The sequence below is a fragment of the Salmo salar genome, chromosome ssa06, assembly GCF_905237065.1.
Source record: "Salmo salar chromosome ssa06, Ssal_v3.1, whole genome shotgun sequence".
Taxonomy (NCBI): Eukaryota; Metazoa; Chordata; class Actinopteri; order Salmoniformes; family Salmonidae; genus Salmo; species Salmo salar.
In genome coordinates, this window is record NC_059447.1 from 82,040,291 (window position 1) to 82,064,732 (window position 24,442).

The following is a 24,442-nucleotide window of genomic DNA, read 5'->3' on the forward strand; positions in this document are numbered from 1 at the left end:
TCCAACTTAAAATGTATACATCTGTAAATTGAGAGGACTTGTCAAAAGTTTTAATTAGCCTATTAAGTTTACTACAACTTGTAAAGTAAGGTATTTCAGCTCTGTTTCATGAATTCTGAATTCCCTGCATCCTTTTCAGTGATAAATAAGGTTCAGCAACAAGCAGAGGTTAGACACCATGCTGGCTAAAAGATGGTGACGTGCCTGTAACTGTCATAATTGTTGAAGCCGTGTGGAATGGACCAAACTGCAGGAGGAATGTGGATACTCATCTTTTAATGTAAAGAATAATAAATTAAAGCAAAGTATACACAGGAAAACAAACACAAAACTCACGACAGGCTAAACAGGCTTACTACAAACAAAAGGACTAGCAGTGTTCGCACAACCACCCACAAACCCAAGTGACAAACATACTCCTAAATATATGACTCCCAATCAGGAACAACGATCCCCAGCTGTTCCTGATCAGGAGTCACAAGACCAACACAGAAACAGACATACTAGACAACACATACAGACTGCTTCTGCCACGTCCTGACCAAAATACTACACCCTCTGCTGGTCAGGATGTGACAGTACCCCTCCCTAAAGGTGCAGACCCGGAATGCACCTTAAAAGAAAACACAAAAATCCCAAATACCACAACAAAAAATAATACCCCCTAAACAAAAAAGGAGGGAAGGGAGGGTGGCTGCCGTCAACAACGGCACTGTGCTACACCCTCCCTCCCCAACCCACCTATCCTGGAGGTGGCTCTGGTTCCGGCCTCCTGCCCTCCAGGTTGTAGGCAGACTCATTGGGGTCCGGGTCGTAGACAGACTCAATTTGTTGTGGCTCGTGGGCAGGTTCCCTTATTTCCACGCTGTAGGCAGACTCATTTACAACACAGTTAGTCACATTCAGTTCCGGGTCGCAGACAGACTCACCTGGTTCCGGGTCATAGGCACACTGGTGCCGGATACTCTGGACTGCACACTGGTGCCAGGCTCTTGAGGCTGGGCCGACGCACTGGAAGCCTGATGCGTGGGGCTGGTAGAGGCGGTACCAGGCTGAAGACACGCAGCCTAGGGCTAGTGCGAGGAGCGGGAACAGGCTGAATAGGACTAGGCCGACTCATGGGAAGCTTGGTCCGGGTTGCTGGTACTGGTCGTGCCATACTGGAGGTACTCACTTCCGCGATAGCACGAGAGGCTGGAACTGGAAAGACTGGGCCATGGAGGCACACAGGTGGCCTTTACCGCACCGCCTGCACAACCCGTCCTGGCTGGATGGAACTAGCAGCTCTGCACGAGCGGGGTGCTGGTACAGGGCGAACTGGGCTGTGCAGGGGCCTGATGGTTGCCGTGCATAGAGCGGGAGTAGGGTAGCCTGGTCCTAGATGGCGTACCGGCGACCAAATGCGCAGGCATCCTCCTACCAGGCTGGATGCCCACTCTAGCACAGCATCTGCGAGGGGTTGGAATGGCGCGCACCAGGCTGTGCGTGCGTATGGGCGAGAGTGCACACCTCAGCAAAACACGGCACCCTCCACTCCATACACTCCTCCATGTACTCACAGGTAGCTGGCTTATGGCTCTTCCTAGGCCTAGCCAAACTACCCATGTGCCCCCCCCAAAAAAAATATTGGGGGGTGCCTCTCCAGCTTCCTCACCAGTCGTGTACCCCGGTAGCGTTCCCGGTCCTCACCAGCCTTTCTCCACGGGCCCTCTCCGGCCAGAATCTGGTCCCAAGTCCATTTCTCACAAGTGTCCATGTCTAAGTCTATTTCCTCAGAATAGTCCATATATTCAGCATCCTGCTCCCTTTTCCACTGCTTGGTCTTGTTGTGGTGGGTGGTTCTGTCATAATTGTTGAAGCCGTGTTGAATGGACCAAACTGCAGGCGGAATGTGGATACTCATCTTTTAGTGTAAAGAATAATAAATTAAAGCAAAGTATACACAGGAAACAAACAAACAAACACACACACTCACAACATGCTAAACATGCTTACTACAAGGACTAGCAGTGTTAGCACAACCACCCACAAACCCAAGTGCCAAACATACTCCTAAATATATGACTCCCAATCAGGAACAATGATCCCCAGCTGTTCCTGATCAGGAGTCACAAGACTAACACAGAAACAGACATACTAGACAACACATACAGACTTCTTCTGCCACGTCCTGACCAAAATACTACACCACTACTCCCTCTGCTGGTCAGGACGTGACAGTAACAGTGCTATGGAGAAGCTGAAAGGGAGGGAGGAGAGTCCAGGGATGTGATGGGATGATCAAGCAGGTGATTTAGAAAGATTAGAACACATAGAATGTGGTTGGTATAAGATAAATATCAGGTTTCAGGTAAGACCCAGGTGCAGACTGTGTTGAAGTAACAATGTCTATTGTATCAACCGGGGCAGGCAAAAGGCAGGTCGGGGTCGATAATCCAGAGTAGTGGGGCCAAGGTCCGGGACGACAGGCAGGCCCAGGGTCAGGTCAAGCAGAGGTCGGTAATCCAGAGTAGGGTCAAAGCCACAGGACGGCAGGCAGGCCCAGGGTCAGGACAGGCAAGGGGCGAAACCAGGCGGACAAGAAACCAAGACAAGTGCTGGTTGACTTGAACAAACAGGACGAACTGGCAACAGACAGACAGAAAATACAGGTATAAATACACAGGGGATAATGGGGAAGATGGGCGACACCTGGAGGGGGTGGAGACAAGCACACGGACAGGTGAAACAGATCAGGGCATGACAAGAAATGCGGAAAGAGAAGAGAAAATTAAATACGTGATGACATTGTAAGCATTCCAAATTAAAAGGGAGATACAGCAAATAGATTATACCCAATCTGATTTGACAAAAAGACATACCAACTGTAATACAATTCCTTGTTTGCTTAACTGAATCAGAAATGTATGCTGGCAGGACTTTCCTGTTCCAAAGTAGGGTAAACTAGAAAATCAGCGTACTATGGAAATGTAAAGCCACTGTAAAATCCACTCTAGTGTGTACAGATCTATATTTATTACACTAGTTTGTAAGGAAATAGCATATATTTTTTATGTTTTATTGTATGTGCACTGTAGTGAACATAAGGAATAGGTTAATAGAACATATGAACCATTTTACATTGCAGTAAAAGGGTCTAGTATAGAAAACATAGTTGACACATCCTGATGTCTACTAAAGAGGACATTACAGTATAAACAAGCTCTTACTTAGCTCTAATTGTATTGAATCAAATATTACACTGCTCTGAAAACTTACCAAACTATTTCTGAGATATTTTACTTAATAGAAGCAGAATAGAATATCAAACTAACAAAAAATATAATGACACAATAACACACACTTAGGCCAGGATTTAATCTGATTGTAGATTTGGACAATGCCCCAATAGATGACATATGTAGTGTTTACTGTGAATGTGGTCTCCACAAACGCGGGCACATTGCCTTTAAAACCTGCATTGCTGACAAAGCACGATCAGATTGAATCCTGGCCTTACCTTTCTTCTTACTGTTCTAATTAAGTTGGCAGCCATTTTTAAAACCAGGAAGATAAAGTTATCCAGGTCACACCCCTACACATGTGATATAATTGAAAAGCCCAGAATGTCTCTCAAAGGGTAAACAGGACCTAACACAGTGGCATGCATGTCCTCAGAGATACAGACCAAAAACACATGTCCATTAGAGTGGACAAAATATAATTGCTGGGCCTCAGGAAGCTATAAATAGACATGTCATTATCATATCACAGTTTCCTGTTGGCATTATACAGCCATATCACTGTGTGTAGATGTTGTGTCACTGCTATGTAACACAGTCTAAAGACGTGCCACATGCTAGCCCCCTGGGAGCAGGATACAGTCAAGTGTTGTTGACATCCCCAATGGATCCCCATCCTGACACAGACTTATAACCAACAGATACACTATTCATGTGTGATCATCTCCTAACATTCAGACTCTAGGGGCATCCACACATTATATACAGTGCCCTGAAAAAGTTTTTCCCCTTTCTGATTTTCTCTATTTTTGCAAATCTTTTACACTGAATGTTACTAGATCTTCAACCAAAACCTAAAATGAGATAAAAGGAGCCTGACTGAACAAATAATAAAAAAATGTGATACTTATTTCATTTAAAAATATATATATAAACACAGTTATACAACACCCAATGTCCCAGTGTGATAAAGTAATTACCCCCTTACATTCAATAGCTGCTTGTGCCAAATTTCCTGCAATGACCACAACCAAACACTTCCTGTAGTTGTTGTTCAGTCTCTCACATCACTGTGGAGGAATCTTTCCCCAGTCTTCCATGCATAACTGCTTTAAATCAGCTTTACTTGTGGGTTTTCAAGGATGAACTGCTTGTTTCAGGTCCTGCCACAACATCTCAATCAGGTTTGTATCAATGTGTGGATAATACATAAAAACATGAATTAACCATTCACATCTATTTCAAACCTTTATTTAACCTTACTGCAATATGCACATGATACATCTTTATGTTAAGTTAAAAGTGAAAAAATACAGACTGGATATTCTTAAAAATAGACATTTGAATAATTCCTAAAATATGTGTTAACACACAAAAAAGAAAAAATACAAATAGTTAATGTTCAACATACAATATAGACTGTCCTTATACATACTGTATATTCAACTGTAAACTATTTGTAACAAAATACCTGACATGTAACATTTTACTAGTGGAATAGATATGTTGAACTACCTTGCTGGAGATGTTGATATTGCCATATAGCCTAATACAGCTTTACTAAGAGCAAGGTGAGGTTTCTTATGTCTAAAAACTAAGCTTTTTAAATGGAATAAGAAAATGGAATAGATTAGAACAATGCATGGATAGCAAAAATAATGATTGAATATTAAAGTGTTGCTTCTAAAGTTTAGTACATTTCAGACAATATTTTTTTAAGTCGTGCTCACGAGCCAAAATGGGTCCCCGAAAAATATGCACAATTGTGTACTACATCATCCATTTTGTGTGATATGTTATGTCCTACAATTTTTTTATTTTTTATTTTTGCAATTCGTATAATATGGTACGAATTCCATTTTGCACAATATGTTACGAATTTGTAACTGATTAAGATCACGACTGCATCTAAGTGTAAATAATAAATAAATAATAATGTGTTAATGTATGTCTGTTTTCTATGGTGTGCAGTAAAACCAAAACGCATATTTTTTGTGCACATATCTAAAGATATAAAATATACTTTGCTAAATATACTTTCATGTGTAAAATTTGAACACACTATACAACATTTGAACACACTAACATACATTTTCATAAAAAACTACGTATTTTACCAAATACTGATAAAGACTACAATGTGATGGTGATGAGGATTGTAGGAAAGTGATCCTTTCTCTCCAGAGAACATTAGATGACATTGGTCCCTGATGTGAGTATTACATCTACAGTCCTAAATGATGTGTTTTTCTCTCCTCTTAATAAAATATATTCTGATCAAGGCGTTTGTAATAAAGTGTAAAAAAGAGAAATAATACAAAATCCTGATAAACAATAAAGGTCCTACAGCTGATGACAGGGTTGTGTGCAACTAAGCATTTGCATAACGTATGATAGCTCCCCACCACTAGGAGGCTCTTTACTTCTTGTCTTTGACATCGTTGACGGGCTGCTCAATAAGTTTCCCCTTGTGATACTTCTGTCCGATCCCATAAGGCACGTGTGCAGCGATGGTCCCCAGCTCCTTGGCTCCCTCGATGTGGAACATCTGGTCGTCAAAGAATATGTGGGGCCGGATCTTCTGCAGGAGGGGCCCTTTGGGGGCCCCAGCTAGGAACAGGGCTTCGTCGATCTCCAGGCCCCAGCTCCTGAGGGTCTTGAGGACACGGGCCCCTGAGCTGGCTGCACTGCGGGCTGTTACCAGGTAGGTACGAATGGGGCAGGTCATACGCTCGTTCTTGGCGTAGAACTTTCTCTGGAGCTTCCCCAGCGCCTCCAGGAAACACTTCAAGGGACCCTGAGTGAAACAATGAGACATAGAGTTGACAAAGTATAATTTTTTTTACTTTTGTCCAAAATCAAAGCATATAATACATCCACGGGTTCCACTTTATTAGGATAGCCCCCTATTATAGATGGTCTTAAGATATGCAACAACTTGGTAGGTATAAGGAAAGGGTTAGGTCTAGTATTAGGGATAGTGGGATAGTTAGTTAAAACGTTTGTTGCTACTTAGTTGAACATCTATAAGCCCTCTATAGGGAGATAAGGAAATCATGGAAATCTGACACAAACAACCATGTCAAAAGCTAACATAAAATGGAGACATGTATTCTGCTTCAGAGTCCTCTCATGATCACCTGTGCAAGAGGTTTGTTCTCAAATTCCTTCTCGTGCTCAAAGAACGTGTCCAGGCCGTGTTGTTTCACGATGATCTCCGACTCGTCAGAGAAGAGAACTGCGTCCCCGTCAAAAGCTACTTTCAGCTGGGTGTCAGAAAGCTGGTTCTCCACATCTCCAGATGCAAACATGGTCGCTGCAGCAATGCCTGTTTATAAGACATAAGGGGCTTATACATGCTCATAACAAGTCTTTCAATGCTTTACAACAGTTATGGCTAGATGGTATAAAGCTACGGAAGTGACGCAAAAATTGCCATTCTCTCGCTGTGCGATTTGGCTGTTTCTGTTACTAAGGCAACAGCTAGCTAGAGAGTTAGGTTAGTTAGCTAGCTGTGAGTCACTAGGTGATGACAATTAGCTAATGTTATTGCCCTCTGTAATAACGACGACAGGGCAAGCCAGTGTGAATGACCAGTGCACCGGCGTTGTGCTTCCCACTGGACAGCTGTACTTTCACTGAGTCGCCGGTAGCTAGTATAACGTGACCAATTTGTGTTTATTTTTGTCTAGGATTTAAGTCTTGTAAGAAATAACTCATATTGGTAAGCATCTAGACGTCACCGTGATACAGTCTACCCAATGGGGTGAACATGAACGGCAACAACACCGGGACACAATGTCCTTCATTCTGCAACTACTGTGGAACTAGCTACCTAGTATGACAGGGGGATGACATTAGGAGGTGACAGTTACAGCAAGCACACGCATACAAGCAACATTACCCTCATCATCAGTATTTTCATCAAAAATAAACAATCGTCAGTTTTATTAACTGAAACTGCACAATTATGTTGTGTGTAAAACTAACAGTGTAATCTGAATCCAACTCATCCTCTCCAAAATGAAGTCCAAACTCTCATGGTAGTTCAATTGTAAACTCGTCCTTGGCTGTATACCATCTAGTCACAACCTATTACAACAGCATCAACCATGCATTACAGCTGTAGGCTATTCTATAAAGTGTTACCACAATGTACATCTATAGTTTTTGACTTAGCATCCATGCTAACCAAAACCAGTCCATCTTAAACCAGTAGCATCACCACCTACCCTCCTCAATGGCCTCAGTGACTTTCTCTCCATCCTTGGAGAGGTACAGGTTGGTCATGTAGGCCTTCAGATAGCCAATGGGGCTTTGACCTCCCGTCATACAGAATCTCTCAATGGTTAAATCTGTCAGGTAGAGGGAACCATTGTTTTTTTTTATCAGAAACTCATAGAAATGTGATGGTATTGTCATCAGGCTGGTAGCCAAAGATTGCCACTACATATCATGAACAACAGCATATAAACATTAAAAACAACATATTTGGTCAAAAGAACAACATAAAGTTGGATGTCCAATCATTCAATGAAACATGAACATACTTTGCAAAACAGGTGTGTCTTATAACATTGTAGCCATGGCTGTAACATTGCAGTATGCGTGACAGAGCATGTAGGCGTGTTGTATGCGTGTTTTACGCACCATAGTGGTTGATGCTGTTGATGAGGCGCACCCCGACCTGGGCGTGGTTATTAGTCATCAGGACGATATCAAACAGCTCCTCACTGTCGGGGTAGAGCTGCCTCAGTCTGGAGTTCACCGTCATCAGAGCCTGCAGTATGTGTGTTTTCAGGACAGAATTGGCACAGGGATTAAGAAACAATGACAAAAGTTGGCTGGTTTGTACAGAGCAACTACTTCTAGGGTGTTGCTTCAGAATATTCAGTCCCAAGTTGTAACATGTGCACACACCCTAGTGGCGACCAGCCATTCAGGACAGGTGGGGCAGATATATATATAAAAATACATATTTTGGGGGGGGGGCTTTCCTGTTTTGCATGTTATTTTGGCATTAATACGTGTCACATATCAGTTTGCAAACAATGTGAAAATATATATATATATATATATATATATATATATATATATATATATATGAGTTAATAAAGCCCCATACAAACATGGTCTATTTTTTGTTTTCTTGAGTAAGGCAGCTCCAAAATGCAGGTGTTTCATCCTAGCTCAGTGCTTTCTGTGGTGGTGGGGTGGGCCAGCAGAAAATAGGAGCATTGCACCATGATTGGCTCAGTGTTCTGTCACTCATGGGAACCTTACGCAATCGCCAAGCTTCAGTCCTTAGAAAGGGTAGACATCCAACATTTTAGCCCTTTGGGTCCTGCCATAGAGTTATATTACAAGTGCCCTTCCAAGAAGGCTCAAGGTTATTGGTCACAGAAATTACATCAAATCAAGTTATATATACAGTAGCTTTGATTGGACTGATCATGTCAACATCTTACTTTCACAATCTTAGCTAGCAGTCATCATCATGAGTCAGGTCGACAATCTACTGGAAAATCCTTTTTAATCCTTGTCATATGAAGAGAAATAATGAAGAGAAAATATAGATACAATGTATCAGTGCTCATCGGCCATTGGACATAAACATTACACAACAATTTGGAGATCGCAAATTCAACAATGAGTGGTTTGGAAGGAATTGGTGACAGTGACTAACTGCAAGCATTGCAACTGGGAAGTCGGGAATAAACAGCGCAAACTTGGAAAATACGTTTTGAACGGTCATTTAATTCTCTTTGATGACAAAATTTGCCCATGAAGGACCGCCACGCCACTTTCCTGTTCAAGCACATCACAACAACATGAGTCCAAAAATGTCTTATGCTGCTTCATAAATTATGTAGGATGCCAGAGCGATATGTATACTGTAGCTAAGAAAGTAATACTAAGTGAAAATTGTGTAGTAAGCTGTTAGTAGCTCATGTGCCTCACCCTAATAATTTGGTCTATTTTCACCAACGCGGTATTGTAAACACATCGTTCGTGGCCGGTGTGTGCTTGTTTGCAAACTTGTTTTGTACAGCTTTGACAATGCTACTGATAGTAGTGGTGGCGCTTGGCTTGCACGTGAAAATTCAGCACACACAACATTCTATAATAGAATTGTGTTATTTGACGTGTCAAATTAAACGTTTATTTAACCCGTAAAATAGTGTTATATGACGTGTATCTTTTTTGACACACAAAGACCCAAACAGCGTTCAATGTGCCTCACCCTAACAGTTTTGTCTATTTTCACCTCTTAATATCGCCTACTGTTCTAACTTGGTGGTGCACATGTAGCCTATAACCTGTTTAAGAGAAATGTAGTCATTGAATATTATAAGAGCTTTCATTGTCTGTTTATATGCCCCCTTTATCTATCCTATGGTTCTGACTTGTTGTACAGGGAGTACACTGTAAGAACGGCCCATGTTCTGAATTCTGTTGCAGTACATTTCAAAAGTGCTGAACAAATAGTTATATTGACTACGTCCGTCGTTGCTTGCTCATTAATGTCTTAATCGAAATTACAGATTGCCTCTTATCTGCTCGTCGTCCCCTTATGCCATAGTTTGTACATCTCAATTGTCAGTAGAAACCACATTTGTTTAAGCAAGTCAGCCATATCAGCTATGTTTTTTAAAAGTCAGTAAATGAGGCTGAATGAACTGTTTCACTGCCAGACAAGGCTCCGCTGAAAGCCAGGTGTAACAGTGGTAAGATGTTGGGACTGCTGTTGGGACAGCTTTATGTAGACCCTAACAGTTTGTGGGCACCGTTTGTCACCGTTATAGTGCAATGAATGTATTGTTTAGTGTTGTGTTGTGTAGTGGCTTTGTTGGCATACATCCCACATGATCTACATGCTAAAATCGCCACTGGCACATACGCACGCACAAATGCACGAACACACCAACACAGATTATCTGAAGGGCTCTTTTATCTGAAGGGGACATTTGTCGTTCTGCTATAGATTACAACATGGCCTAATCCTGTGCTTGCATACCATTATAGAGCATGGGAAGAAGAACCAGAATAACCTGCCACATGAGAAGAAGAACCAGAATAACCCGCCACAGTGTTTTTATTTAACCTTTATTTAACTAGGCAAGTCAATAAAGAACAAATTCTTATTTTACAATGGCGGCCTACCCTGGCCAAACCCAGACGACACTGGGCCAATTGTGCGCCGCCCTATGGGACTCCCGATCACGGCCGGTTGTGATACAGCCTGGGATTGAACCAGGGTCTGTAGTGACACCTTTAGCACTGGGATGCAGTGCCTTAGACCACTGCGCCACTCGGGAGTGTCATTCATGCGTTGATGTATAGATGGTGCATACAATATTGCCTATTGTAATTCTGAGCAAAACACTATTCTAGACACATTACACAAATTGCCTAAAGACATTGGCATCACAGTGAATGAGGTTTCCCTTCACCGCCACTAAGGAATCCGTATGCAATTGTAAGGCAACCCTACCCTCTGACTCTCCCACGCACAGACATGCAGGTAGGCCATACCCTTAGCTATGTTACTTCAATCCCTCTAATTTACCTTCACGAGAGGGAACGCCACACCTGGCATGAGCGGCTCATTCTCGTGCTCCTGTTGAAACGTCACATACTTCTCGACCCCCTCTTCCTCGTAGATCTTCCGCTCCGCAACCATGTTGAACAGGGTGCGAGAAGAGACGGCGATAGTAACGGCATATTGGGGTTTGGGCTATTTGGAAAACAAGAATAGCAAAGAAAAAATGACGATACAAGAGATTAGCTAATAGTATACTATAGACCCGTGTAGACACTTATTTTATCTGCAAAGGCAAATAAGAACGGCTTATGTATCACTTACGGGTCTAGGTTTCCTTGTTTTTAAACTGTCAAAAAAGGCTTTTGCTGCGGCCCAGTCCTTTTCCTCTCCAGCGTTAGTGGCTGCTGGATCGGTAGGTTTGATTTCACTCATATTTGGCCTGGGATGGAAAAGTTATAGATCTGGTAGTTCCGTAACAGTGATTCCGAAATGAGATGATCAGAACAAGCGGCCAGTTTGCGGAAACGTTTGAGAGGTTTCGACGGGCGTGTCTTTTTACCCATGATGCTCATTCGAAAGAAAGGAAAAACACAAAAATGTACATAACAATTCGTTTTAATCACATTACCTGGCTACTTTTTGCATATCGGCCAACCCGCCATATCGTTACATGGAATTTTATCTGTGTGTTTTTACCAATAATTACACAGTAATAAATCATTGGGGGGGAAAAGTTGATTGGAACAACTGACCAATAGGCCTGCTGATAACTACACCATTTTCATTTAATTTATGAAAATTTGAATATTACAATAGTATAACGTTATATAACAGTATGCAGCAATACATAACATAGGCTATGTGATACACAAATATAATTAATTTATGTTGCACTATCATATCATATTTTTATACATAATCCATCATACTTTCTAAACATGCAATTATTAAGATAAGTAGCTATTGCAAATAACCTACAATGTTTCATTGCACAGGTAGGCTAAAGTCAGTGTGCGGTGCTCATACAAATCAGCCTGATCTCGCGAGTTTACTTTCGGGTTCTCTAAACGCAACGAGAGCGCAGCGGTCAGGACGGTCTTGGATCAGGCTATCAAACAATGCCCCCCTCCTTCAAACACAAGAATAACCTGTCCCCAGTTTTCACCCCCTCGCTTTGGTTCAATCTGGAACAGAACATAATGGCGGTTGATGGTAAGTAGCCTACACCGGCACAGGTGACCTGCTGTACTCATAGAACTTGCATGGGACAGAGCTAGAATGTTTAGTGACATTACCATTTATTCAGCAAGATAGATGTCTAGTAATGATATACATGCACATTGCGGTGTCTCGTCAGCTTGTGCTGGAGCCTACATAGCCGGCAGGGATGCTGAAGAGTAGCCACAAAGATGTGGGGATGTTGTGGGATGCGCCGCGTGACACAGTACCACGCTAAGTGGTCCTGAGGTGGACAGCGATGGTACAAAATAAATGTCCCTCGGTCATCACGTTGTCTTGACAGAGTCTCACGCATGAACGTGATAGCATAGGCTAGTAAGTGTTGGAAGTTTGTGATAGGATAATGGAATGTGAACTTTACTACTGTTGAAGCCAGATAAATGCCTACATTCAAGGCTGCATGGCTGCTTCTGCGCAATATTGTATCATCCACATTTGTTGGCTACTTGGTCACGTGTTCTCGCACGTTGGTTGGTTGCTATCCGGTCTCAGCTGGACGTGTTGCCGTCACACCAGGCAAATGCGATGCTGGGAGAGAGGAGAGAGAAAGAGAGGAAAGAGTCAACTGTCCGCTGGTGAATGTGCTGGTCTTCAGCCAATGCTCATCTATACTTTACTGGTCACCGGTGTAAAGACAGATATTTATCAATTACTTATAGCTTTTGTGTAGCCTATATCCATTTTTTATGGGGCAGGCTTCGGCTCACAACGCAACATTTCATTGAGACCAAATAGGAAGCATTTTCTGTAGGCTACAGCTGTTGCAGAGGATATAAAAGCTGCTTAAGATGCTTTTTGTTTTTACCTGTTTTTTACCTGTTTTTTTACTTGTTTGCTGCATGGTTGATATAAAACCTAGAAGAAAAGAGATAGAAAGTGTAGACTCTACTGGTCATATACCGTTAAAGTAAAAACATCATACATTTTTAAGCAGTAGCCTGTGTTGCACTATTAAAGCAACCTCCGTTTATTTTTCCTCTGCAAAAATGTCAATGGGGAAGGAGAGCTTTAATTAAACTGGCTAAGACTGAGTGCATAGGTTGATTTTTGTGAAAGGACAGGAGACAGGTTGCTCTGACTGCCCTTGTTGCCTTATTTACCTCAGTGATGTCTTTTTATTTCCTGTGTCTGTAAACTCACCCTCCATAGGGAGTATAGTACACACTCAGTAGTGTAGTATGAGGTTGAAAAGTCAAGAGCCTGAACTACAGTAAGACTAAGAGCTATAGTCCATTCTCTCTGTAGCCACTCAGAACATTAAGTCCTACAGGGCATAGTGCCAAGTGTGTGTGTGTGTGTCTGTGTGTGCGCATCTGTATGTGTGTGTGTGTGCGTGTGTGTGTGCCATGCATGTGTGCATCTGCCCGTATGTGGGTGTGTGTGTGTGTATTTGTGCCTGTGTGTCTTTATTGTCTTATGAGTTTGAAAAGGTTTGAATACGGGGTTAAGAACACCGATCTATTTAAGCAATAAGGCCAATATGGTATATGGCCAATATACCACGGCTAAGGGCTGTTCTTATGCACAACGCAATGCGGAATGCCTGGATACAGCCCTTAGCTGTTGTATATTGGCCTTATACCACAAACCCCCGAGGTGCCTTATTGCTATTATAAACTGGTTACCAATGTAATTAGAGCAGTACAAATAAATGTTTTGTCATACCCGTGGTATACCACGGCTGTCAGCCAATCAGCATTCAAACCAACAAGTTTATAATTATAATTATACCACAGCATGGTTGAATACTAATTTCTGATTGGCTAAAAGGGCATTCTAGAATGGACATTAAAACCAGATAACGGGACAGTTGGAGAAAATATCAGGACAGTTGGAAAAGATATCTGGACAACTTGCAATCATGATGCAATATGTGGCTACACATGCAGACCGTATTTGCTACAAAATGACAGAAAGCTAAATGAACAAGCACAAACTGAAATGGGATATATTGTAAACGCGCGTCCGATGAGGAAAAACGGAGCTAGCTAGCATTGATTTGTTTTTGTAGAGAATTTATTTTTTGAAGGATCTGATGACCTAACATGGTGAGTGATGAACATGAATTTCTCCTAACCCCTCCGCCTCTAAAGCTGTCAAATCCTCCCACATGTTTCTAGTTTGACCAGCTGTTTTCATCAACAAATATTTTTGAATTAGGTTGTCATATTGGCAGGTTTGCTAGCAACAAATGATTTAGCTAACTTCTAGCCTAGTGTTTGATATGCAATGCGATCTCCTCATAATTAAAAGTCAGTGTTGACGAGTGTCCTTATGAGAAAGCAAACGTTTCTATTTATGCCAGGCAAAATCGGGCATTATCAGCTCATTGTTATGGATGTATCCAAATGAATGTCAATAGAAAACAGCTACTTTGCTGTTATTCTGTCTGCAGAGGTTATGACTGTGTTAGCTGTAGCTAGCTTACTAGTTAGCAAGCAAGGGATAAGAACATAAATATCAAACTAATCAAATGACTGGGTCGCGTCCAAAAGATGAGAAAGTATGAATTTGCTTATATAAATGGAAATATCAACAAATATTTTGTATTTCTACCTGTAAATGTATGCTTAGTAAGGTTTTCTTTGGCAATTGTGGTATAAGCGGGATAAACAACTTAAACAAACTTTGCTGTTATTCTGGCTGCAGAGGTCGTAACTGTATAGCCGTAGCTAGTTGGCTAGCTAGCAGCAAGCAAGGGATAAGAACGATGCCACTGAGCATGGCAACAGAACATAAAGAACAAACGACTGGGTCGCGTCCGTAAATATTGAACTAATCGAACAAACGCCTCTAGCAACCTAAAGATGAAAAAGTATGAATTTGCTTATAAAAATGAAAATATCAACATTAAAAAAACATTTGGCTCAGTTGGTAGAGCATGGTGTTTGCAACGCCACGGTTGTGGGTTCGATTCCCACGGGGGACCAGTACAGAAAAAGAATGTATGAAATGTATGCATTCACTACTGTAAGTCACTCTGGATAAGAGCGTCTGCTAAATGACTGGGTCGCGTCCGTAAATGTGTGCCGGTAAATGTGTGCTTTCATATTGTTTTCTTTGGCAACTGGTATAAGCGGGATAAACGCCTGTTCTGTACATTACCTTGGAAAAATGAATTCCGCAAAGGGACTCGGCTCCGCCTCGTCCGCTGCTTTGTCCATTACCTCTAAGGTAATGTTCTGAACGTCTGCGTTCATCCCATACATATACTCTGTATACTTCTGTATACTATAAATTAAACAGTTTTAAGGACAGACATAGTTGTTCCATTCTAAAACCCTATTCAGTTAGGATTCCTCACAGATATTAAATGTAATTAAACACTTGATAACTCCATGAGATTAGTTGGTTGGAGGTAATTAGTGTGTCACCTGCCTCTAATAGCCTTGGTTTACCTCTATGGGAGAGGCTGTGGAGGAGTCATCATAGGGACCGACATGTGGCACCCTTGAGACTCAGAGCAATATCTTAACCCCTCACCCCTGACGCTCCTATCCCTTTAACCCTTAGGTGGTGGAGGAAGGAGCTGTGGCGTACATGAGCTCATCTGTGCCAGACGAGGTAAGATCAGGGGGGCGTCCTGTCTGTCTGTCTGTCTGTCTGTCTGTCTGTCTGTCTGTCTGTCTGTCTGTCTGTCTGTCTGTCTGTCTGTCTGTCTGTCTGTCTGTCTGTCTGTCTGTCTGTCTGTCTGTCTGTCTGTCTACATGTCTTTCTCTCTATCACTCTCTCTGTACTCCATTGTACTCTATGTATCTGTGTCTGTCTGCTTGAGTGTACTTGTATCCCCCTTAAAAATAGAGAGATGGCTCCATCAAAACACGTAGCTATCTAACATGGTCATTTGTATCTTTGGAGTACACATACAGTGCCTTCGGAAAGTATTCAGACCCCTTTACGTTTTCCATTTTTTTTAATGTTACAACCTTATTCTAAAATTGAAAAAAATAGTTTTTTTCCCTCATCAATCCACACACAATACCCCATAATGTCAAAGTAAAAACAGGTTTTTAGATATGTTTGCAAATGTATATCCCATATACATAAGTATTCAGACCATTTACTCAGTACTTTGTTGAAGCACCTTTGGCAGCGATTACAGCCTCGAGCCTTCTTGGGTATGATGTTACAAGCTTGGCACATCTGTATTTGGGGAGTTTCTGTCATTCTTCTCTGCAGATCTTCTCAAGCTCTGTCAGGTTGGATGGGGACCATCGCTGCACAACTATTTTCAGGTCTCCAGAGATGTTCGATCAGAGCCGGGCCACTCAAGGACATTCAGAGACTTGTCTCAAAGCCTCTCCTGCGTTGTCTTGGCTGTGTGCTTAGGGCCGTTGTCCTGTTGGAAGGTGAACCTTCGGACCAGTCTGAGGACCTGAGTGCTCTAGAGCAGGTTTTCATCAAGGATCTCTCTGTACTTTTCTCTGTTCATCTTTTCCTTGATCCTGACTAGTCTCCCAGTCCCTGCCGCTGAAAAACATCCCCACAGGATGATGCTGCCACCACCATGCTTCACTGTAGGAATGGTGAAGGTTTCCTCCAGACGTGACACTTGGCATTCAGGCCAAAAAGTTCAATCTTGGTTTCATCAGACTAGAGAATCTTGTTACTCATGGTGTGAGAGTCCTTAAGGTGCCTTTTGGCAAACTCTAAGTGGGCTGTCATGTGCCTATTACTGAGGAGTGGCTTCCTTCTGGCCACTCTACAATAAAGGCCTGGTTGATGGAGTGCTGCAGAGATCATTGTCCTTCTGGAAGGTTCTCCCATCTCCACAGAGGAACTGTGGAGCTCTGTTAGAGTGACCATCGTATTCTTGGTCACCTCCCTCAGGTTCTTCTCCCCTGATAGCTCAGTTTGGCCAGGCGGCCAGCTCTAGGAAGAGTCTTGGTTGTTCCAAACTTCTTCCATGTAAAAATGATAGAGGCCACTGTGTTCTTGGGGACCTTCAATGCTGCAGAATTTTTTTGGTACCCTTCCCCAGGTCTGTGCCTCAACACAATCCGGTCTCGGAGCTCTACGGACAATCCCTTCAAGCTCATGGCTTGGTTTTTGCTCAGACATTCACTCTTAACTGTGGGACCTTATAGAGACAGGTGTGTGCCTTTCCAAATGATGTCCAATCAATTGAATTTACCACAGGTGGACTCCAACCTAGTTGTAGAAACATCTCAAGGATGATCAATGGAAACAGGGTGCACCTGAGCTCAATTTTGAGTCTCATAGCGAAGGGTCTGAATACTTATGTAAATAAGGTATTTCTATTTAAAACATGTAATACATTTGCAATTTCTAAAAACCTGTTTTTGCTTTGTCATTATGGGGTATTGAGTGTAGATTGATGAGGGAAAAATGAATTTAATGCATTTTAGAATAAGGCTGTAACATAACAGAATGTGGAAAAAGTCAAGGGGTTTGAATACTTTCTGATTTCACTGCATGTAGGATCTTAATTTGATCACTCTTTTGTTGCTGAAATGTTTCTGCACTGCAGGAAATGAAAACTTGTAGTGTATTCAAGGTTAAAAAGGCTTCTAAAGTTTGTAATTTCCACTTTAAAATGTCGGCCTTGATTGTTTGTAATGAAAAATGTATCAACTCCTACAAAAAAATGTACGTTCATTATAATCCACGTAATAATTCACATTTCCTGTTGCTACAGGATTATTTTCCTGCTGCAGCGAACTGTCTCAAATTAAGATCCTACATATGTAGAGGAATACTCAATAGTTATAGTTACAAACTTCTTGAAGATTCTACTGTATATCTCGTTGTGAATTATTTATGGGTGGCATATCAAGTTTTAAAGCTCTTCTCTAGAGAAAGCAGCAGTATTCATGATTTATTTACCACAGAGGTTTTGTTTTCGTATGTGGGGGTCCATGTGTAACCAACGTTTCCACTACGAGCACTCTACATTTCCTGTAGTAACCTCAAACACACTTACAATGGCACCCTGATAGTGGGTCCTGAAAAAGGGTATCAATACATTGTTGCCATTGCTACCATGCTCAGCTAGCCTGAATGCAAACAATGAATTATGCAAAGAGGAAATATTAGAATACATTTTTTTTTTCTTTCTAAATAGTAATTTTATTGTCCTATCAAAGAATCTCAGGTAATCACACGACTCCTTGAATTAGAGTTGTGTGGACAAACCCGGTACACATTTGTCAGAGTTACTCGGCTGTCAACATATATACTTCGTTAGTTGGATGTCAAATGTTCATGTTCTTTCACTTTAAATACTGATTTTGCGAACTGCGTTTTAAAATATATTGTGGCTGTTACCTGGATACCAGATGCAGCCCTGAGGCTCTGGACTTCAGTTGACATACTGTACAGCAGAGCACACTTTGGTGTTTTCTTTCTCTGATTCTCGGTTCATAGATTGCCCCACGCAACCCTATACACTCACCTCCACCACCCGCTTACACACGCACGCACGCACGCACGCACGCACGCACGCACACACACACACACACACACACACACACACACACACACACACACACACACACACACACACACACACACACACACACACACACACACACACAATCCACTCTGCAGCTGTGGAAAGTCATCATACAAGCCCATCCAATCTGTCCTATGACTGATAAAATGAGTCAGTCGACAGTATCCATGAATTCACTCACCACCAGCCTCCATGACCAGCAGCCTCCTTGACCCCCAGCCTCCATGACCAGCAGCCTCCTTGACCCCCAGCCTCCATGACCACCAGCCTCCATGACCAGCAGCCTCCTTGACCCCCAGCCTCCATGACCCCAGCCTCCATGACCAGCAGCCTCCATGACCCCCAGCCTCCATGACCCCAGCCTCCATGACCCCCAGCCTCCATGACCCCAGCCTCCATGACCAGCAGCCTCCATGACCCCCAGCCTCCATGACCAGCAGCCTCCTTGACCAGCAGCCTCCTTGACCCCCAGCCTCCATGACCACCAGCCTCCATGACCAGCAGCCTCCTTGACCCCCAGCCTCCATGACCAGCAGCATCCATGACCACCAGCCTCCATGACCAGCAGCCTCCTTGACCCCCAGCCTCCTTGACCCCCAGCCTCCATGACCATCAGCCTCCATGACCAGCAGCCTCCATGACCAGCAGCCTCCTTGACCTCCAGCCTCCTTGACCCCCAGCCTCCATGACCAGCAGCCTCCATGACCAGGAGCCTCCATGACCCCCAGCCTCCATGACCCCCAGCCTCCATGACCAGCAGCCTCCATGACCACCATCCTCCATGACCAGCAGCCTCCTTGACCCCCAGCCTCCTTGACCCCCAGCCTCCATGACCAGCAGCCTCCATGACCAGCAGCCTCCATGACCCCCAGCCTCCATGACCCCCAGCCTCCATGACCAGCAGCCTCCATGACCAGCAGCCTCCATGACCAGCAGCCTCCATGACCCCCAGCCTCCATGACCAGCAGCCTCCATGACCCCCAGCCTCCATGACCCCCAGCCTCCATGACCAGCAGCCTCCATGACCCCCAGCCTCCATGACCAGCAGCCTCCATGACCAGCAGCCTCCATGACCAGCAGCCTCCATGACCCCCAGCCTCCATGACCCCCAGCCTCCATGACCAGCAGCCTCCTTGACCCCCAGCCTCCTTGACCCCCAGCCTCCATGACCAGCAGACTCCATGACCCCCAGCCTCCATGACCCCCAGCCTCCTTGACCCCCAGCCTCCATGACCAGCAGCCTCCATGACCATAGACTCCATTGTTTTATTACAGTACTCCTTAGTGAGTGCAGAGTGGGACAACGTAGGGCTCAGGGCACATATTCAAAGGATCACGTCCCCCCTGCCCATATAATCACCTTCATTAAGATCTAAAAAGGCAAAATTGCTCCTCTATCAGCACTTGGACTTTGTGAACACGGGCTCAGGTCAGGTTAGCATGGGGTGGCTAACGCTCAGCTAGCATCTGTCAATGAGAGAGGCATCCTGTTACTGCAGGTGTTTGAATTATTTAGGGGCAGTTGACATGTGCACAGCAGTACACCACCACACTCCGGTTAGGGACAGGGAGAGGGACATACTGTACAGTACAGTTATGCCTAGCTTTTGGACTTCAGAGACACTTCAGGACCTAACTTGACTCAATTACCAGAATTGTCGCCAGTGAGAGAGGATAGGTACTGTAACTGTGTTAGGTGTTGTTGAGAATCAAGGAATTTTTGTACCAAACTCAAAAGATCACCACATGGTCTCCAAGTGTTGTAACAGCTTTTGGTTACGTTGGACTCAATATTAGGATCATAACCAATTTTTTATGTTTTTGGACTTTTTAGCTTTTTCTTTGTGTAGGACTCAATAATTGTCTTGGATAACCAGATTACCACTAAGAGGAACAACGCTGCTGTTTTGACAGAATGGAAAACTTCGCTGTAGGCTAGACGGTAGGGGCTTCAGACACATACTCAATGTAAACAAAAGAAAAGCTGCTAGAATGGAGGTGAGCTGTGCCCGTGGGTTATTGTTCTCTTATCTCTCCCTCTCTTTCACTCTTTTCGCTGAGCTTTGACTATCAGTCTATTCGTTTGGGAGAGGAGGACACAGGAGAAGGCACTATTTCTTGTCAGTTGTCAGGCTTCAGTGGTGTCTGCCTGTTGCCATGGTGAGAAGAAGAGATAGTCCACGAGAAGTAGTTCCTTCTAAATTCAGTCAGGGCAAGAGGTTGGATGAATGGTGGGCCTTTTCTCTGGAGATGTAGTGTGAACGAGAGCTGTAATGACTTGACTCCTCAAGCAATAGAAGTTTTCATATTGATGATCGTCCGTCCACAATATTCTACCAATGACGCTTCATAGTTCCTGAATCATTCTCAGTGTTTCTGAATAGTTCTCAGTGTTTCTGAATTGTTCTCAGTGTTCCTGAATTGTTCTCAGTGTTCCTGAATTGTTCTCAGTGTTCCTGAATTGTTCTCAGTGTTTCTGAATTATTCTCAGTGTTCCTGAATTGTTCTCAGTGTTCCTGAATTATTCTCAGTGTTCCTGAATTATTCTCAGTGTTCCTGAATTATTCTCAGTGTTTCTGAATTATTCTCAGTGTTTCTGAATTGTTCTCAGTGTTCCTGAATTGTTCTCAGTGTTCCTGAATTGTTCTCAGTGTTCCTGAATTGTTCTCAGTGTTTCTGAATTATTCTCAGTGTTCCTGAATTGTTCTCAGTGTTCCTGAATTATTCTCAGTGTTCCTGAATTGTTCTCAGTGTTTCTGAATTATTCTCAGTGTTCCTGAATTGTTCTCAGTGTTCCTGAATTATTCTCAGTGTTTCTGAATTATTCTCAGTGTTTCTGAATTGTTCTCAGTGTTCCTGAATTATTCTCAGTGTTCCTGAATTATTCTCAGTGTTCCTGAATTATTCTCAGTGTTCCTGAATTATTCTCAGTGTTTCTGAATTGTTCTTGTTCTCAGTGTTTCTGAATTCTTCTTGTTCTCAGTGTTTCTGAATTGTTCTCAGTGTTTCTGAATTGTTCTCAGTGTTTCTGAATTGTTCTCAGTGTTTCTGAATTGTTCTCACTGTTTCTGAATTGTTCTCAGTGTTTCTGAATTGTTCTTGTTCTCAGTGTTTCTGAATTGTTCTTGTTCTCAGTGTTTCTGAATTGTTCTCAGTGTTTCTGAATTGTTCTCAGTGGCAGTGTATGTGCACATCAGATTAAAATTCAGCCTCTCATGTAGACTTTTAAAGTGTGTTCTGAACTTTTCTTTCCTCTGGTAGTTCTGTTCTATTTTTGTAATTCAACAGCCACTCATGCACCAGTGTCTATTCAATGGCCTGTACACTGAGTGTACAAAACAAAAGGAACATCTGCTCTTTCCATGACATAGACTTATTGATGTCACCGGTTAAATCCACTTCCATCAGTGTAGATGAAGGTGAGGAGACAGGTTAAAGGACTTTTAAGCCTTGAGACAATTGTGTATGTGTGCAATTCAGAAGGGTGAATGGGCACAACAAAATATTTAAGTTCCTTTGAACGGGGTATGGTAGTAGGTGTCAGGTGCACCGGTTTGAGTGTGTCAAGAACTGCAACGCTACTGGATTTTTCAGGCTCAACAGTTTTCCATGTGTATCAAGAATGGTCCACTACCCAAAGGACATCCAGCCAACTTTACACAACTGTGGGAAGCAATGGAGTCAACATGGGCCAGCATCCCTGTGGAAAGCTTTCGAGACCTTGCAGAGACAAATTGACAAATTGAGACTGTTCTAAGGGCAAAAGGGGCTGCAACTCAATATTAGGAAAGTGTTCTTAATTTTTTGAACTGGTAAAGCTAACTGTACTGTAATGATGAAGCTAACTGTACTGTACTGGTGAAGCTAACTGTACTGTACTGTAATGATGAAGCTAACTGTACTGTACTGGTGAAGCTAACTGTACTGAACTATACTGGTGAAGCTTACTGTACTGTTCTGTAATGATGAAGCTAACTGTACTGTACTGTAATGATAAAGCTAACTGTACTCTACTGTACTGGTAAAGCTAACTGTACTGTAATGATGAAGCTAACTGTACTGTACTGGTGAAGCTAACTGTACTGTACTGTAATGATGAAGCTAACTGTACTGTACTGGTGAAGCTACCTGTACTGTACTGTATTGGTGAAGCTAACTGTACTGTACTATACTGGTGAAGCTAACAGTACTGTAATGATGAACCTAACTGTACTGTACTGGTAAAGCTAACTGTACTGTACTGTAATGATGAAGCTAACTGTACCGTACTGTAATGGTGAAGCTAACTGTACTGGTAAAGCTAACTGTACTGTACTGTAATGGTGAAGCTAACTGTACTGTACTATACTGGTGAAGCTAACTGTACTGTACTGTAATGATGAAGCTAACTGTAATGGTGAAGCTAACTGTACTGTACTGGTAAAGCTAACTGTCCTGTACTGGTAAAGCTAGCTGTAGTGTACTGTAATGGTGAAGCTAACTGTACTGTACTGGTAAAGCTAACTGTACTGTACTGTAATGATGAAGCTAACTGTACTGTACTGTAATGGTGAAGCTAACTGTACTGTACTGTAATGGTGAAGCTAACTGTACTGTACTGTACTGTACTGGTGAAGCTAACTGTACTGTACTATACTGGTGAAGCTAACTATACTGTTCTGTAATGATGAAGCTAACTGTACTGTAATGAGGAAGCTAAATCTACTCTAATGGTGATGCTAACTGTACTGTACTGGTAAAGCTTACTGTACTGTAATGATAAAGCTAACTGTACTGTACTGTAATGATAAAGCTAACTGAACTGTAATGGTGAAGCTAACTGTACTGTACTATACTGGTGAAGCTAACTGTACTGTACTGTAATGATAAAGCTAACTGAACTGTAATGGTGAAGCTAACTGTACTGTACTATACTGGTGAAGCTAACTGTACTGTTCTGTAATGATGAAGCTAACTGTACTGTAATGATGAAGCTAAATCTACTGTAATGGTGATGCTAACTGTACTGTAATGATGAAGCTAAATCTACTGTAATGGTGATGCTAACTGTACTGTACAGGTAAAGCTTACTGTACTGTAATGATAAAGCTAACTGTACTGTACTGTAATGATAAAGCTAACTGAACTGTAATGGTGAAGCTAACTGTACTGCACTGGTGAAGCAAACTGTACTGTACTGGTAAAGCTAACTGTACTGTACTGTAATGGTAAAGCTAACTGTACTGTACTGGTAAAGCTAACTGTACTGTACTGTACTGATAAAGCTAACTGTACTGTACTGTACTGTACTGATAAATCTAACTGTACTGTACTGCAATGATAAAGCTAACTGTACTGTACTATAATGATAAAGCTAACTGTACTGTAATGATAAAGCTAACTGTGCTGTACTGTAATGGTGAAGCTAACTGTACTGTACTGTAATGATAAAGCTAACTGTACTGTACTATAATGATAAAGCTAACTGTACTGTACTGTAATAATGAAGCTAACTGTACTGTACTGCAATGATAAAGCTAACTATACTGTACTATAATGATAAAGCTAACTGTACTGTAATGATAAAGCTAACTGTACTGTACTGTAATGGTGAAGCCAACTGTACTGTACTATAATGATAAAGCTAACTGTACTGTACTATAATGATAAAGCTAACTGTACTGTACTGTAATAATGAAGCTAACTGTACTGTACTGCAATGATAAAGCTAACTGTACTGTACTATAATGATAAAGCTAACTGTACTGTACTGTAATGATAAAGCTAACTGTACTGTACTGTAATGATAAAGCTAACTGTACTGTACTATAATGATAAAGCTAACTGTACTGTACTGTAATGATAAAGCTAACTGTACTGTACTGTAATGATAAAGCTAACTGTACTGTACTTTACTGTGATGGTGATACTAACTGTGCTGTACTGATGAAGCCAATTGTACTGTAATGGTGAAGCTATAAC

General features: G+C 42.4%; 2 protein-coding genes across 6 annotated transcripts in view; one reads left to right on the plus strand and one right to left on the minus strand.

The window, feature by feature from the left end:
* Nucleotides 1–4,456: 4,456 nt before the first annotated feature.
* Nucleotides 4,457–11,286, minus strand: 5nt1a (Cytosolic 5-nucleotidase 1A). Its single transcript, NM_001165341.1, has 6 exons — nt 11,089–11,286; nt 10,792–10,959; nt 7,872–8,001; nt 7,454–7,576; nt 6,362–6,549; nt 4,457–6,018 (listed from the first exon to the last, which is right to left on the minus strand). The coding sequence occupies exons 1-6, from the start codon at nt 11,197–11,199 to the stop codon at nt 5,641–5,643; spliced, it is 1,098 nt and encodes a 365-aa protein (NP_001158813.1). The 5' UTR covers nt 11,200–11,286; the 3' UTR covers nt 4,457–5,640.
* A 33-nt stretch (nt 11,287–11,319) lies between these two features.
* The window catches only part of LOC106608201 (synaptotagmin-14), a 32,946-nt gene continuing 19,823 nt past the window's right edge, over nt 11,320–24,442 (plus strand). For 4 of the 5 annotated variants that reach the window (XM_045721078.1, XM_014206006.2, XM_014206005.2 and 1 more), the window contains exons 1-2: nt 11,320–11,979; nt 15,520–15,570. Coding sequence is in view for 1 of the 5 variants with exons in the window: in XM_014206007.2 (XP_014061482.1) it covers nt 11,886–11,979; nt 15,520–15,570 (145 nt within the window). In the remaining 4 variants the exon portion in view is untranslated. Of the gene's footprint in view, nt 11,980–13,798; nt 14,055–15,519; nt 15,571–24,442 lie in introns of those variants that run through there. The other variant, XM_014206004.2, reaches the window with a different exon arrangement.